This window comes from Salmo salar, chromosome ssa07 (genome assembly GCF_905237065.1).
Source record: "Salmo salar chromosome ssa07, Ssal_v3.1, whole genome shotgun sequence".
NCBI classification, from domain to species: Eukaryota; Metazoa; Chordata; class Actinopteri; order Salmoniformes; family Salmonidae; genus Salmo; species Salmo salar.
Genome location: NC_059448.1, coordinates 41371389 through 41388100, shown reverse-complemented (window position 1 = coordinate 41388100; position 16712 = coordinate 41371389). Strand labels below are relative to the sequence as shown.

The 16712-nt window shown below is 47.8% G+C and overlaps 1 protein-coding gene across 13 annotated transcripts in view; it reads right to left on the bottom strand.

The window, feature by feature from the left end:
* The window catches only part of LOC106609328 (transcription factor SOX-5), a 309409-nt gene that overhangs the window by 45901 nt on the left and 246796 nt on the right, over nucleotides 1-16712 (bottom strand). For 11 of the 13 annotated variants that reach the window (XM_045721992.1, XM_014208018.2, XM_014208021.2 and 8 more), the window contains 3 exons: nucleotides 10064-10150; nucleotides 5428-5600; nucleotides 2674-2742 (listed from right to left, as the gene is read on the bottom strand). In XM_045721992.1, the coding sequence (XP_045577948.1) occupies nucleotides 2674-2742; nucleotides 5428-5600; nucleotides 10064-10150 (329 nt within the window). The remainder of the gene's footprint in view (nucleotides 1-2673; nucleotides 2743-5427; nucleotides 5601-10063; nucleotides 10151-16712) is intronic. The other 2 variants (XM_014208023.2, XM_045721994.1) reach the window with 1 other exon arrangement.

The following is a 16712-nucleotide window of genomic DNA, read 5'->3' as shown; positions in this document are numbered from 1 at the left end:
ACAAATGGATCTTCCAAATGGACAATGACCCCAAGCATACTTCCAAAGTTGTGGCAAAATGGCTTAAGGACAACAAAGTCAAGGTATTGGAGTGGCCATCACAAAGCCCTGACCTCAATCCCATAGAACATTTGTGGGCAGAACTGAAAAAGCGTGTGCGAGCAAGGAGGACTACAAACCTGACTCAGTTACTCCAGCTCTGCCAGGAAGAATGGGCCAAAATTCACCAAACTTATTGTGGGAAGCTTGTGGAAGGCTACCCGAAACATTTGACCCAAGTTAAACAATTTAAAGGCAATGCTACCAAATACTTATTCAGTGTATGTAAACTTCTGACCCACTGGGAATGTGATGAAAGAAATAAAATCTGAAATAAATAATTCTCTACTATTATTCTGACATTTCACATTCTTAAAATAAAGTGGTGATCCTAACTGACCTAAGACAGGGAATTTTTACTAGGTTTAAATGTCAGGAATTGTGAAAAACTGTGTTTAAATGTATTTGGCTAAGGTGTATGTAAACTTCCGACTTCAACTGTATAACCCGTGGGAGATATACAGCAGCTAGGAAGAGACAGTGAGTAAACAGTGGGTCTAAACTAATCACACGCTTGTTCAATGTGATTGAGTTAGGGACTGGGGTTTGTGGGCTGACGTGTGTGTTGTGTGTTTATCTGTGTGTGAGTCAGAAGAAGGGAGGGGAGGAGTGATAGTGAGTTAATGTACGGGGATGTAGGTTGACTTTAATCAGTCTTTATAAGCAGCTCGTTAGTGACAGCCTCCACAGTGTCTGGCTGCGCCTACACCAGTCAGGAGCGTTTTGCATTATGTTAGCCGTGGTAGTTAGCGGATGATGCTAATTGATATAGGCCTGAGTAGTAGACAGTCTGCCGCTAATTAAGTTAGCTTACATTAGCTCTTCTAAATGATGAGTCGTGAGTTTAGTTTAAGTCATTTAATTGAGTTAGGTTGTGGACAATGACATGTCCTCTATATTGTCTGATATGTGTCAATGTCTTTTCATTTTCTCTGAGATTAATATTGCACATTTCACCTCGTCCAGTGGAGAGATGAAAGACCTCTTCACAAAAGCTCGGGTGAGTGTACTGTTTGGCACGCACACACAAAAAACAGACGGGTAAGCTACGCCACGCTCGCACATGCACACGCACACACACACACACACACACACACACACACACACACACACACACACACACACACACACACACACACACACACACACACACACACACACACACACACACAGTGTCCTCCATACCCCTCTCTGGCACCTCATTGTACTGTGGGATTGTGTTCACAATCTCTTCATGAATGATTAAACTGGAGTCTTTCTAGAACAGGGTCTTTGATGATCGGTTGTGTGTGTGTTTGTGTGTGTCATTGTGTTTGATGAGTTGTGCATGCATGTGTGTATAATGTGTATGTGCATTTGATGTTGAAATGTGTGTGTGTGTGTGTGTGTCTCTCTCTCTCTCTCTCAGCGATAAGCCCCTGTGATTGAGTTCCCCTAACGAGGCTGCGTTCAGCTGTCCCTAGCTGTGAGAAACTATTGTTCAGCAGACTCAATGGAGGAACGTTTGTTTGGGAAAAGGTTGCAAAGTCATGGGAAAAGAGAGCTTTGTCTCTGAGGGTCGTGAGGGAGTGAATCGAGAACGGACGTGTTTATGGCTTGACACACACAGCTGCTCCAAACACACACACAAACGCATGGACCGAACACACACACACACACACGCACACACACACACACACACATGAGCCTGCACACACACACGCACACACACACACACACACACACACACACACACACACACACACACACACACACACACACACACACACACACACACACACACACACACACACACACACACACACACACACACACACACAGAAAGGCCTCTTATCACACAAGCGGTAAGTGGCTGGAATCCAGGGCAGGGGGTTGTGTGTATATAGCCTCTGTTTAGCTTGAACTTCCTGGATGCACACACTGTCAAGGCAAAGTCTGACTTTATTAACCAAATCAGTGTCATCGGCCTGAGTTAACAAAGCCTTTCTACCTCAGAGAGGCACCTGGTGGAACAAAGCTATCAGTGTAGTAGAGAGAAGGAGAGAGAGAGAGAGAGAGAGAGAGAGAGAGAATGAGAGAGAGAGAGGGGGGTGGAAAAGGAGAGAAGAAAAGAGAGAGATGTCTGTCTGTCTATACAGTCTGTCATTCTGTCTGTGTATGTGGCCCCTGTGAGAATTAAACTCATAGGAGCCACAAGTTGTTGTTTGAACTGTTGATTGGTGATTGTTGGGGGCATATGTATATATGCCGTGGGATTGGTACTGTGAGGTGCAGAAGTGTGTGTGTGTATGTGTGTGTGTGTGTGTATATGTGTGTGTGTTGTGTATATATGTTCGGGAGGTAAAGGGTGACAGTCACTGATGGTCAGATACTGATTGCTGATTTCTGACGGAGTTGCCGCATCACATAAGAAGCCCATTGTTATGACACACACACACACGCACTCGCACACAGGCACCCGCACACACACACACACACACACACACACTCGCACACAGGCACGCGCGCACACGCACACACACACACACACACACACACACACACACACACACACACACACACACACAGTCTCACCTGGATCTGTTGCTGCAGGAGGTTGATTTTGTGTTGCTGCTGCAGAAGCTGCTGCTGTTGCCGAGCAATCTGTGATAAAAGACCCAGAGAGTTCAGAAAGATACACACGCACACAAACCAACAGGCAGAGCATTGATCACATACATAAACAGGCGTGCAGAGTGCAGAAGCTCAATGTCCCATGGGACAAGTGACAAACGTCCACAAACATCACAGCTTCAAATGTGGCCCTCTCATCAAATATGGATATGACATGTGATCTGTGCTGGGCTCAGAAGGGAACTATACGCCATTACAATACATCCATTATATACTGTTCACTTCAAAAGGGCAGATATATATGAATCGTCTTCAGAGTGCAAACAGTCTTTGTAAAGCTCAGAGCGCCCCAGCGGCTAAACCACCTTACAAAGACAGAAACCCTTCCCTATGCAAATACCTGGCAGACTCCCGCCTGCATGCTGGAGGGGCCGCGCGCCTGTGTGCGTGTGACTGTGTGTGTGTGACTGTGTGTGTGTGTGTAAGACTGTGTGTGTGTGTCGTACTTCTATCCGCTCCAACCAAAACAAACCCTCAGTTCATTCCTGTGCTACTTTACATTGTTTAAGATGCCTTGGGTGGAGGTACAGTAGTGTGTGAGCGGGATGTGTATGAAAGTGCCACTGGGTCTGTGACGGTTGTTCCTTTAAGATCTGTGTGTCGGCCCTCACCTAGGCACTTAGGTATCTAGAGTGTGTATGAATGTACAAGGGTGTGTGTGCGTGTGTTTAAATGTACAGTTGAAGTCGGAAGTTTACATACACCTTAGCCAAATACATTTAATCTCAATTTTTAACAATTCCTGACATTTAAACCTAGTAAAAATTCCCTGTCTTAGGTCAGTTAGGATCACCACTTTATTTTACGAATTTGAAATGTCAGAATAATAGTAGAGAGAATGATTTATTTCAGATTTTATTTCTTTCATCACATTCCCAGTGGGTCAGAAGTGTACATACACTCAGTTAGTATTTGGTAGCATTGCCTTTAAATTGTTTAACTTGGGTCAAACGTTTCAGGTAGCCTTCCACAAGCGTTCCACAATAAGTTGGGTGAATTTGGGCCCATTCCTCCTGACAGAACTGGAGTAACTGAGTCAGGTTTGTAGTCCTCCTTGCTTGCACACAAATTTTCTATAGGATTGAGGTCAGGGCTTTGTGATGGCCACTCCAATACCTTGACTTTGTTGTCCTTAAGCCATTTTGCCACAACTTTGGAAGTATGCTTGGGGTCATTGTCCATTTGGAAGACCCATTTGCAACCAAGCATTAACTTCCTGACTGATGTCTTGAGATGTTGCTTCAATATAGCCACATAAATTTACTTCCTCATGATGCCAACTATTTTGTGAAGTGCACCAGTCCCTCCTGCAGCAAAGCACCTGTGGACAACATGACGCTGCCACCCCCATGCTTCACAGTTGGGATTGTGTTCTTCAGCTTATAAGCCCCCTTTTTCCTCCAAACATTTTTTATTTATCCTTTATTTAACTAGGCAAGTCAGTTAAGAACAAATTCTTATTTTCAATGACAGCCTAGGAACAGTAGGTTAACTGCCCTGTTCAGGGGCAGAACCACAGATTTGTACCTTGTCAGCTCGGGGATTCAAACTTGCAACCTCTCAGTTACTAGTCCAAAGTACTAACCACTAGGCTACGTTGCCGCCCCATACATAACAATGGTCTTTAAGGCCAAACAGTTATATTTTTGTTTCATCAGACCAGAGGACATTTCTCCAAAAAGTACGATCTTTGTCCCCATGTGCAGTTGCAAACCGTAGTCTGGCTTTTTTATGGCGGTTTTGGAGCAGTGGCTTCTTCCTTACTGAGCGGCCTTTCAGGTTATGTCGATATAGGACTTGTTTTACTGTGGATATAGATACTTTTGTACCTGTTTCCTCCAGCATTTTCACAAGGTCCTTTGCTGTTGTTCTGGGATTGATTTGCATTTTACGTTCATCTCTAGGAGACAGAACGCGTCTCCTTCCTGAGCGGTATGACGGCTGTGTGGTCCCATGGTGTTTATACTTGCGTACTATTGTTTGTACAGATGAACGTGGTACCTTCAGGCGTTTAGAAATTTCTCCCAAGGATGAACCAGACTTGTGGAGGTCTACAATGCATTTTCTGAGGTCTTGGCTGATTTCTTTGGATTTTCCCATGTTGTCAAGCAAAGAGGCACTGAGTTTGAAGGTAGGCCTTTAAATACATCCACAGGTACACCTCCAATTGACTCAAATGATGTCAATTAGCCTATCAGAAGCTTCTAAAGCCATGACATCATTTCCTGGAATTTTCCAAGCTGTTTAAAGGCACAGTCAACTTTGTGTATGTAAACTTCTGACCCACTGGAAGTGTGATACAGTGAATTATAAGTGAAATAATCTGTCTGTAAACAATTGTTGGAAAAATGACTTGTGTCATGCACAAAATAGATGTCCTAACCGACTTGCCAAAACTATAGTTTGTTAACAAGATATTTGTGAAGTGGTTGAAAAATAAGTTTTAATGACTCCAACCTAAGTGTATGTAAACTTCCGACTTCAACTGTATGTCTGTGTGTGTGTGTGTGTGTGCGTGTGTGTGTGTGTGTGTGCGTGTGTGTGTGTGTGTGTGTGTGTGTGTGTGTGTGTGTGTGTGTGTGTGTGTGTGTGTGTGTGTGTGTGTGTCTATCTACCTCTATATCTTTACATCACACACATCTTCTTCGCTCTCACCTGGTCCTGTTGTTGCTTGGCCAGCTCCATCTGCTGCCGCTGCTTCTCGATCTGCGAGGCGGCCAGTTTCTTCTGCTCGTCGTGGGCCGCCAGGAGCTGCTCCCTCAGGCTGCTCAGCTGGCTGATCATACCCATCAGCTGGCGCTCCTTCTCTGCCAGGCTTTCTGAGGTACCTGGTGGGGGGGGGGTAAAGGTTAGAGGTCGGAGGTCAGAGAGCACCCAGAAAGAAACAAAGGAGGAAAAGGAAAGAATAAACGTCTAGGTTTTGGATGTCGAGCTCGAAGTTCAGAGGTCGGTGTCAATGGGCCGTGTCTGCGGTAGAAGGGTGTGGTTGGTGTGGCAGCTTACAGTACAGGGTCAGATGTGTTAAAAACAGAGTTAATTGCGCTCATTCCAAATGCTAAATGAATCCTGAGCGCAAACCCTGTACCTAGTCTAGATCTGAGAGGATTTGGATACATGCAATATAGGAGATCATGTTGCTAATACCGAATAACACATATCCATGACTGTTTTGCCTAAGGGTAGGTGGTAGGTGGTAGGGGTTAACTCGGAATGCAGTCTGAGTCAAGCCTTCCTCTCTTTCCCTCTGAGCAGTGTGTGTGTGTGTGTGTGTGTGTCAGACAGCCCCAGGCCTCTCTGTTTACCCTCCAGTCACCATGCCTCCTGCTCACATTTAGCATGGCCTGACCTTTGACCCTAAAGATCCTGACATATGAGCCCCATTCACACGCATGCAGACACGGGGTCTCTCTCTCTCTCTCTCTCTCTCTCTCTCTCTCTCTCTCTCACTCACACGTGGTCTCTCTCTCTCGCGCGCGCTCTCTCTCTCTCTCACTCACACGTGGTCTCTCTCTCTCTCACTCACACGTGGTCTCTCTCTCTCTCACACAGACACACACACACACTCACACACTCACACAGATGCACACACTCACACAGACGCACACACACACCAGGGAGGAAACCTAAATCATTCAACAGGATGTAGTTACACAGAGGCACGTCGATGCACTTACACAGTGTGTGTGTGTGTGTGTGTGTGTGTGTGTGTGTGTGTGTGTGTGTGTGTGTGTGTGTGTGTGTGTGTGTGTGTGTGTGTGTGTGTGTGTGTGTGTGTGTGTGTGTGTGTCTGTGTGCTCATAACTGTGTTAGACTATTTTCTTTCAAGTCTTTAGTGTCTGTCTATGTGTGACATACTGTGTATGTATGCAGGATTACTTGATGTGTGTGTGTCTTTGTTCTTTGGAATCTATTGCATATATACATACGTGTGTGTCCCTCTCCAGCAGTACAATCCCCCATTATTCCCCAGCTGCTACTACCTTCAGCAGAGTCGCATTCCTTCCCCAGTCATACCAGATGAGAGAGAGGATAGAGCGAGAGAAAGAGAGAAACGGAGGGAGAGAGAAAGAGAGAAAGAAAAAAGGGGAGAGAAACAAAGAAAGAGAGGAAAGGGCCACTGACCTGACCCCCTGACCCCCTGACCTCACAGGAAGGTGAGAGTGAGCTCCATTTGTCCCCCTGATGTTCTAACCCTCCACCCCATCCCTCCACCCCTCCTGGCATCCCTCCTTCCCTCCGCCAACAATGGACAATAAAGGCAACTGTCACAGCCGCCCGTTGGAAAAATAAACCCTGTGCTGTCTTGAACAGCTCACAGACCCACAGACCAGCCCTTCACTGCTGCTGACCGAGACTAGAAAGGAGCTCGTGTTAAAAAACGCTGCCCGCCCAGAAAGAAGGGGGGGATGAGAGGAAAAGGGGGGGAGAGGTGGAGGGGTGAAAGGGGGGGGATCAAAAGAGGTCTTTCTTCCAGGGGACGGGGTATAAGACCCCCACACTAACACACTAACTGGGAGGAATGCTGATTGTCTGACTGGGTAGGACTGAGAGGTTGACTGTCTGATAAAAAGGGATTTCAATGGGGGACCTGGTCAGGGGAAAATACCCCTGTAATACCCTTAAAATACTGCACCTCAATCCACTTCTGTTCACTTCTAGATACCCTCTAACCTGAAACACTTACACATATACAGATAAAAGCATACGCACAGCAATGAACACACAAACATTGGTGTGCATACATAAATGTACCGGTACACACAAATATTCACAATCTCCCCCCCCCAGCCCTCCCTCTCTCCATCCCTCCCTCCCCCCACTCTCTCTCCCTCCCCCCCCCACTCTCTCTCTCCCTCTTTCCCTCCCTCCAACCCTTCAGCCCTCCCTCTCCCACACACGTTCAACAAACACTCCGGCGTCATCAATCACAGTGTGTTAGTTGTTTCCTCAGCTGCTGGTGGATCAATAAGGTGTTTCCTTCTGCTCCAAACTTCCTTAGGCAGATCCTGGGCTGCGTCCCAAAGGGCACCCTAGTCCCTATACAGTGCACTACTTCTGACCTGGGCTCAAAGAGCTCTGGTGAAAAGTAATGCACTATGTAGGAAATATGGTGACATTTGTGACGCAGGCCTAGAGCCCTGAAACCAGCCTCACTCCTATCACATCCACTAGTAATTAACCAATTTGTAACAATGTAGTAGTTGTCAAGACGCTCTCAGGCTAATTAATGACTAGGCTTAACAGATAACTCCCCCATGGCAGTTAGACTAGTACAGAGGGAGAGAAGGAGAGAGGGAAGGAGGGAGAGAGGGGGGAGAGAGGGAGGGAGAGAGGGAGGAGGGAGAGAGGGAGGAGAGAGAGGTAGCGAGGGAGAGAGAGAGGGAGAGAGGGAGGAAAAGGAGAGGGGAAAGCGGAAGTGGTTCCACAAACTCTTTGGGGTTTTGACCCTTTTTCTTGTGGCCGAGACACGTTAGGATCCACATCCAGCATTAGGTTATTATTGATTCGTAATGCACTGCATGAAGCCAACTATCTGGCTCTGATCTCAGTCAGTCCTGCTCAAAATGACCTGTCTTTTCAAATTCACTTTGTTCAGGAGAAAGCTCCTGAATTATAATACAACTGAAAAACTAAAGCGATATCAAGGAAGACAAAACGATATCAAGGACAAGTTTGAAACCCCCCCCACCCACACACACACACACACACACACACACACACACACACACACACACACACACACACACACACACACACACACACACACACACACACACACACTCCTGATGTTCCTCTCCAGCTGCTTGTCTCATCTGAGCGAGGCGGGACGCTCACACACAGAAATGTCATGTCAGCGGGGGGCACAGGGAGGGATTGATCAATGAAGCTCCATCCTAGTGCTAAGAGAGGAGACCAGGACAGCTTTGATTACATATTTCTTTACTTCCTAATGAAGCACAATTACCACTGGAGCTCATGTCTGTGCCCTAGAGTGAAGGGAAATGAAACCCTTCCCTTCTTTTTCAGCGGTTCGTACATTAACAGGGGGTCGGGAGAGCAAGAGACGATAGAGAGAACGAGAGCGAGAGAAAAGGAAAGAGGGGCAGAGAGAAAGGGAGAGAGAGAGAGAGAAAGAGAGAGAGAGAAAGAGAGAAGAGAGAGTTACGCTCCATGTTTCTCTGTAAATGTATGATTTACCGTGTAAACATGTGTAAGAGCTACAGACGAGGATGTGCCATTAACTGTGTTACATGTACGATAAGCTGCCCTGGGAGTTAACTAACACTGTCGTTAACCATCAAAGTGAAGCTCTATTCTCATGGAGGGGTGAGGAAAGTGAAAGCTCTATTCTCATGGAGGGGTGAGGAAAGTGAGAGCTCTATTCTCATGGAGGGGTGAGGAAAGTGAAAGCTCTATTCTCATGGAGGGGTGAGGAAAGTGAGAGCTCTATTCTCATGGAGGGGTGAGGAAAGTGAAAGCTCTATTCTCATGGAGGGGTGAGGAAAGTGAAAGCTCTATTCTCATGGAGGGGTGAGGAAAGTGAAAGCTCTATTCTCATGGAGGGGTGAGGAAAGTGAGAGCTCTATTCTCATGGAGGGGTGAGGAAAGTGAAAACTCTATTCTCATGGAGGGGTGAGGAAAGTGAAAACTCTATTCTCATGGAGGGGTGAGGAAAGTGAGAGCTCTATTCTCATGGAGGGGTGAGGATACTGGAGTTGCCTTTTGCTGCTTGCTTTGAGTTTGGTGTGACATTGACGGTTAACATGTGTTCATAATCTCAATACAAGGAGACAATCTAGGTATTGAGAAAAAGAAATGGCCTTAGAGACAGACAGATATGCGTGTACGCATAGCCTGGTTCCTCTCTAGGTTTCTTCCTAGGTTCTGGCCTTTCTAGCCACCGTGCTTCTACACCTGCATTGCTTGCTGTTTGGGATTTTAGGCTGGGTTTCTGTACAGCACTTTGAGATATCAGCTGATGTAAGAAGGGCTTTATAAATACATTTGATGTAACCGTTTATCTCTTACTGTGATCATTGCACCCGGGGGGACATTCCAAGCCAGGCCTGTCAAAGTCATTTTGCCAAAGGGACACTTCTCAGTAAAAAGCACTAAAAGGCCTATTTTCCATATACTGTATCTCAATATTTTCAAGGAATTGGAGAACAAGAGTTAGGAACACAATTGGGGAGATGTTTAAATCAGATGTGGGACCACAAATGGCTCCCAGGCCGCGAGTTGAATACCCCTACTCTAGACAGACAGACAGCGTGACTGTACTGTTGTTTACCTTTGATTTCTCCAAAGTGTCCTGATCCCATGGCCAACAGCTTGTCCTTCCAGTCCTTAGACAACAGCCTCTCAATGCTGGGGGCTTCTGATGGAGGGAGGGAGGGGGGGAGGGATGGAGGGAGGGAGGGATGGAGGGGGGAGGGGGGGAGAGAGGGAGAGAGAGCGAGAGGGAGAGATTCAGCTGGATGGCCAACATCACAATAAAGCTCATTTAAAGTCCATTTACTGTAATAAAGACAGCAGCAGTGTCTCTCTAATGGCAGCACCAGCAGGAGAGAAAGAGAGAGAGAGAGAGAGACAGAGAGAAAAAAAACAAGAGAATGAAAGACAGAGGGAAAGGGACAAAGACAGAGAGAGTGTTGGAGAGGGACGGAGGGAGGGAGGGAGAGAGGGAGAGAGAGAGCAGCATTTTCCTCACCTGCTGTTAGGGAATCATTAGCCCTGTGGGCCATGAGACAAAGAGGCCCTTAATGCACCTCCACAATGGCCACATTATCAACCAGCGCTTTGTTTCCACTACACATCCACACCGCACACTGTGAACACACACACACACACACACACACACACACACTACACACGCCTGCCCACCGCGCTACACTAATTACCAACCTGCCAAGGACCACAATTACAACCACACATTCGCAAAAACATCCAATCACGCACACAAACACAACGACAAACACACACACACACACACACACACACACACACACACACACACACACACACACACACACACACACACACACACACACACACACACACACACACACACACACACACACACACACAACCTCATGGAATAAAGCCCTACGAGGACAAAATAAAGAACGAGTGAGCGAAAGACAATAAGAGGATAAAAGAGCGGGTGAAAGTGTGAGTGAGAGAGCGAGGGAGAGAGAGGGGCAGTGACACACAAACACAGAGGGTGACAGGGACAGAATGAGAGAGAGAGAGAGAGAGAGAGAGAGAGAGAGAGAGAGAGAGAGAGAGAGAGGTAACAGAGGGATTGTGAGTGAGGTGAAGACACTGGGTGTTTATTGTCAGGAGTGAGCCATCTGCACTAGTAATTCACTGTAGAGCTGAGGACAGGATTAACCCTGTCATACACACACACACACACACACACACACACACACACACACACACACACACACACACACACACACACACACACACACACACACACACACACACACACACACACACACACACACACACACACACACAAACACAAGCACAAATCTGCTGACGGCAAGCTAAAAGTTTTTTCCACCCCCTATAGGATTATACTTCCAACATAATTCTTGAAAAAGTCCAAATCGTTTTGCTAGCCAGCCCATAGCAGTTGAAGGTATCCTGGCTGTGTATTAAGTGGCAGCTCACCACAGCTCTCTATTCTGACTGAGGAGAATATAACACTATATAGACTTCCTGCTGTGGTCTACAATATCACTCACAAGACCACTGGCGGAACTGTGTTTGAACAATCCATGCCTCACTCTCACACACTGTAGCGTCCTCAAACTATTTTCCTCTCTCCTTCTCCCCTCTCGCCAAATCCATTTCCCTCTGCCTCTTCATCACTGACCCTCCTGTCTTCCTGTCCATCTTCATTTCTCCGGCTGCGTTTGTGTGAGTCTGAGAGCGCGAGTAAAGGCCATGAACAATATGTGTGTGTGATTGTTTGTGCTGAGGCACATACTCCCCTTGGAGGCCTGAGTCAGGCCTTTTCCTCTCTCTAAGAATAGCCTGTTCACTCACACTGGTACAGGGGACATGCTAGAGGCACTGGCCCATGAGTATGTGTGTCTGTCTGTGTGCAACTACTGGAACGCACTCCCTGCATATCCAAAGCAAAGACAAGTGAAACATACACACACACACTCTCGAACCATCGCAGATTGTCCATGGTGGCTTCATTAGTCTCCCTGCAGCCAAGACAGTCACCATGAACCTGCTTTCACTGATACACACTACACTACACTACACTACACTACACTACACTACACTACACTACACTACACTACACTACACTACACTACACAACACTACACTACACTACACTACACTACACTACACAACACTACACTACACTAGTTGGACACACTACCACACACACACACACACACTTAGCATGCAGGCACAGACATATGCAAGAAGCAGGCAAGCAGGCAAAACCACTTACTTGGGGAACACTTGCCCAAATATTAAAGTTGCGTTTGGAAGGTCAGTTCCTTTCAGACTCTATTTCTGTTCTCTGTCGTCTACAAGATGTCACTGTCTGACTGTGTCTGTCTGTGTCTCCTTGAAAGCAGGACAAGCTAATGCTGCCTAATGCTGGCCTTGTGTCTCTGTGCTGTCTGTCTGTCTGTCTGTCTGTCTGTCTGTCTGTCTGTCTGTCTGTCTGTCTGTCTGTCTGTCTGTCTGTCTGTCTGTCTGTCTGTCTGTCTGTCTGTTTTTGGAGAAATAGACACTAGTGGATAGGATTGCTAGGAAAGAGGGTGTGGGCAAGCCCTCTAATGGGGGAGAAGACAGGGGGAAAGAGGAAGGGGGGAGAGCGAAAGACGGTCTCGGTTTCCTCGCTGCAGTGTAGAGGTGTAGACTCCTCGTCATCCCTCCTGTTTTTCTCTTCTGACAGCTGTCTCGCCATCACCCCAACAGGTGCTATTAGCCCCCAGCGCTCTCTCTCTCTCTCTCCTTCTCTCCCTCTCTCTCCTTCCATCCCCCCCCCCGCTCTCCACAATGACAGAGGCTTTTAAGCCAAAGAGCTTTGACAAGTGAGAGGGAACAACAAATGGCAGTGGCTCTCTCTCTCTCTCTCTCTCTCTCTCGCCTCTCTCTGTTTCCACTGTGCACTCTAATAGTTATTATTTGTATTATTAACATGGCTACAGCCATTGTCCCTTGTGACAGCCAGGCCACTTTAACTATTAATAAAAACGGGGGAAAAGGCTCCCTATTATTGTGCAGCGAACGGCAGGAGGAACTAGGAGAGGGGGGGGGGGGTGAAGGGGGAGAGGAGAAGGGAGGAATATAAGAAGAGAACAGGAAAAGAGAGGAGAGAAAAGAAGAGAGGATGTTTCTCTAGGCTGGCAGGAAGACTCAGAGGGCCGTTATCTCTTGCCGGAGTCGAGGAGTGTTACGGAGGATGTGATCGATGTAACGAAACACAGCCAAATGAGTTAATACCTCCTGACTACACTTCTCAATCACACACACACACACACACAATTGGTTTAGACAATCGATCATAATGGCATCGATATACGACTTGGATGACTTCAAACTAAACAAACGGAATAATGAGTTATTATAGGGCGAAGCTGCACTGACTGGTGTAAATGTGGAGGGTGTGGTGATGTAGACATCGATGGATGAGAAGGTTTAGATTGCTTGGGAAAACAGAGTTGTGTCAGACAGGATGCTCAACAGACAGACTCAACGGAGAGAGTCTCTCTCTCTCTCTCTCTCTCTCTCTCTCTCTCTCTCTCTCTCTCTCTCTCTCTCTCTCTCTCTCTCTCTCTCTCTCTCTCTACAGTACCACCCCCCTTATGTTCTATTATTAGGAGGGAACCGAGATGTTGTGTGTTCTGAGTGAAATATGATTTCAGTGTCAGTACTTAGAAACCCTGTATCCCTGTCTTAATAATCCTGTTATTGGGAATGTTTCTGTCTAAATCCCCATGACAGTCAGGGAAAACAGAGGGAAAATACACTGACAATAATAGTGGAATCGTTCTGTATTGTTTTAGTTCATTGGCTCAAACGGAGTCAAGCTGCTGCCGTATAACAGAGCCAACACACTCCACCTGCCTGGAGAGAGGGGGATGAGGGAGAGGGGAAGAGGGGGGAGGGAGAGGGGGGGTGTTGCAGAAGGGGAGGAAGAGAGAGAGTGACAGAGATATGCTTCTCCCCCTCTCTCTCTCTCTCTCTCTCTCTCTCTCTCTCTCTCTCTCTGTCAACGAGAGGAAAAACAGCATTTCAGAACCCCGGTCCAGTTCGCTCGGTCCAACTCCACAAACAATGCAATCAATCTCTCTCTCCCTCTCCCTCTTCCTCTCCCTCTTTCTCTTTGTCTCTCTCTTTGTCTCTCTCTCTCTCTCTCTCTCTCTCTCTCTCTCTCTCACACACATTTTATTTTTTCACTCAGACGCTTTGCCCTGACTCACCCAAACAGCCAGCTCTATTTTTCCTATTATCTCATATTGGCCAAGGCAGCAGATGTTTGGTAAAAGAAGAAAAGGGGGTGGGGGATGTAGAGAGAGGGAGAAAGTGAGAGGGAGCGAAAGAGAGAGAGGAGGAGATAGAGCGAGCAAGAGAGAGACAGAGAGAGAGGGAAAGTGAAAGAGAGAGCGGGAAGGGGAAAGAAGAGGGAGGGAACAAGCCAGGGCCTCAGTGGACAACAAAGGGGTCTCTGTCCCTGCGCCAGCCCCAGCCGGGTGGGGAGGGCTCACAGGAAAGGCCCTGGCTCCGGCCCGGCCTGCCTGAACAGGCTCCACATTGACTCCTCTTGGCAGCGGGGAGCTGAGGCTCTGGCCACCACCACAGAGCAGGGGTCAGGATTGAATAACCAATTATACAAGCACCGACAGAGTTTATCTACGCTTTGCAAACTGCCCAAACACTAACGTATTGAGGTGGAGGGAGGGAAGAAGGGAGGGAAGGAGGGATGGAAGGATGGAGGGAGGGGTGGTTGGTTCGGCATCCAGATATGTTGTCATTTCGGCACTGTGTAGACACACACACTGCGTGTAAATACACACAAAAACACCACAGCGCAGTGCAGGGCTGTGCTCCATTGGTGTACCACAGTGCAGGGCTGTGCTCCATTGGTGTACCACAGTGCAGGGCTGTGCTCCATTGGTGTACCACAGTGCAGGGCTGTGCTCCATTGGTGTGCCACAGTGCAGGGCTGTGCTCCATTGGTGTGCCACAGTGCAGGGCTGTGCTCCATTGGTGTGCCACAGTGCAGGGCTGTGCTCCATTGGTGTGCCACAGTGCAGGGCTGTGCTCCATTGGTGTACCACAGTGCAGGGCTGTGCTCCATTGGTGTACCACAGTGCAGGGCTGTGCTCCATTGGTGTACCACAGTGCAGGGCTGTGCTCCATTGGTGTGCCACAGTGCAGGGCTGTGCTCCATTGGTGTGCCACAGTGCAGGGCTGTGCTCCATTGGTGTGCCACAGTGCAGGGCTGTGCTCCATTGGTGTGCCACAGTGCAGGGCTGTGCTCCATTGGTGTGCCACAGTGCAGGGCTGTGCTCCATTGGTGTGCCACAGTGCAGGGCTGTGCTCCATTGGTGTGCCACAGTGCAGGGCTGTGCTCCATTGGTGTGCCACAGTGCAGGGCTGTGCTCCATTGGTGTGCCACAGTGCAGGGCTGTGCTCCATTGGTGTGCCACAGTGCAGGGCTGTGCTCCATTGGTGTGCCACAGTGCAGGGCTGTGCTCCATTGGTGTGCCACAGTGCAGGGCTGTGCTCCATTGGTGTGCCACAGTGCAGGAGTTTGGAGGTGATCCTTAGGGATACAGGCCTTAAGGGAGGCCTTAGCGCTGGTATTACCTACACTAGTAAATGTAGACAGGACACACACACACACACCTCAGTGTAATGGAGACAGGACACACACACACACACCTCAGTGTAATGGAGACAGGACACACACACACACACCTCAGTGTAATGGAGACAGGACACACACACACACACCTCAGTGTAATGGAGACAGGACACACACACACACACACCTCAGTGTAATGGAGACAGGACACACACACACACCTCAGTGTAATGTAGACAGGACACACACACACCTCATTGTAATGGAGACAGGACACACACACACCTCAGTGTAATGTAGACAGGACACACACACACCTCAGTGTAATGGAGACAGGACACACACACACACCTCAGTGTAATGGAGACAGGACACACACACCTCAGTTTAATGGAGACAGGACACACACACACACACACACACACACACACACACACACACCACCTCAGTGTAATGGAGACAGGTTGCACACCTCAGTGTAATGTAGACAGGACACACACACACACCTCAGTGTAATGTAGACAGGACACACACACACACCTCAGTGTAATGTAGACAGGACACACACACACACACCTCAGTGTAATGGAGACAGGACACACACACCTCAGTGTAATGTAGACAGGACACACACACATACCTCAGTGTAATGTAGACAGGACAAACACACACATACCTCAGTGTAATGTAGACAAGACACACACACCTCAGTGTAATGGAGACAGGACACACACACCTCAGTGTAATGTAGACAGGACACACACACATACCTCAGTGTAATGTAGACAGGACACACACACCTCAGTGTAATGGAGACAGGACACACACACCTCAGTGTAATGTAGACAGGACACACACACATACCTCAGTGTAATGTAGACAGGACACACACACCTCAGTGTAATGGAGACAGGACACACACACCTCAGTGTAATGTAGACAGGACACACACACATACCTCAGTGTAATGTAGACAGGACACACACACCTCAGTATGATGTAGACAGGACACACACACACACCTCAGTGTAATGGAGACAGGACACACACACCTCAGTGTAATGTAGACAGGACACACACACCT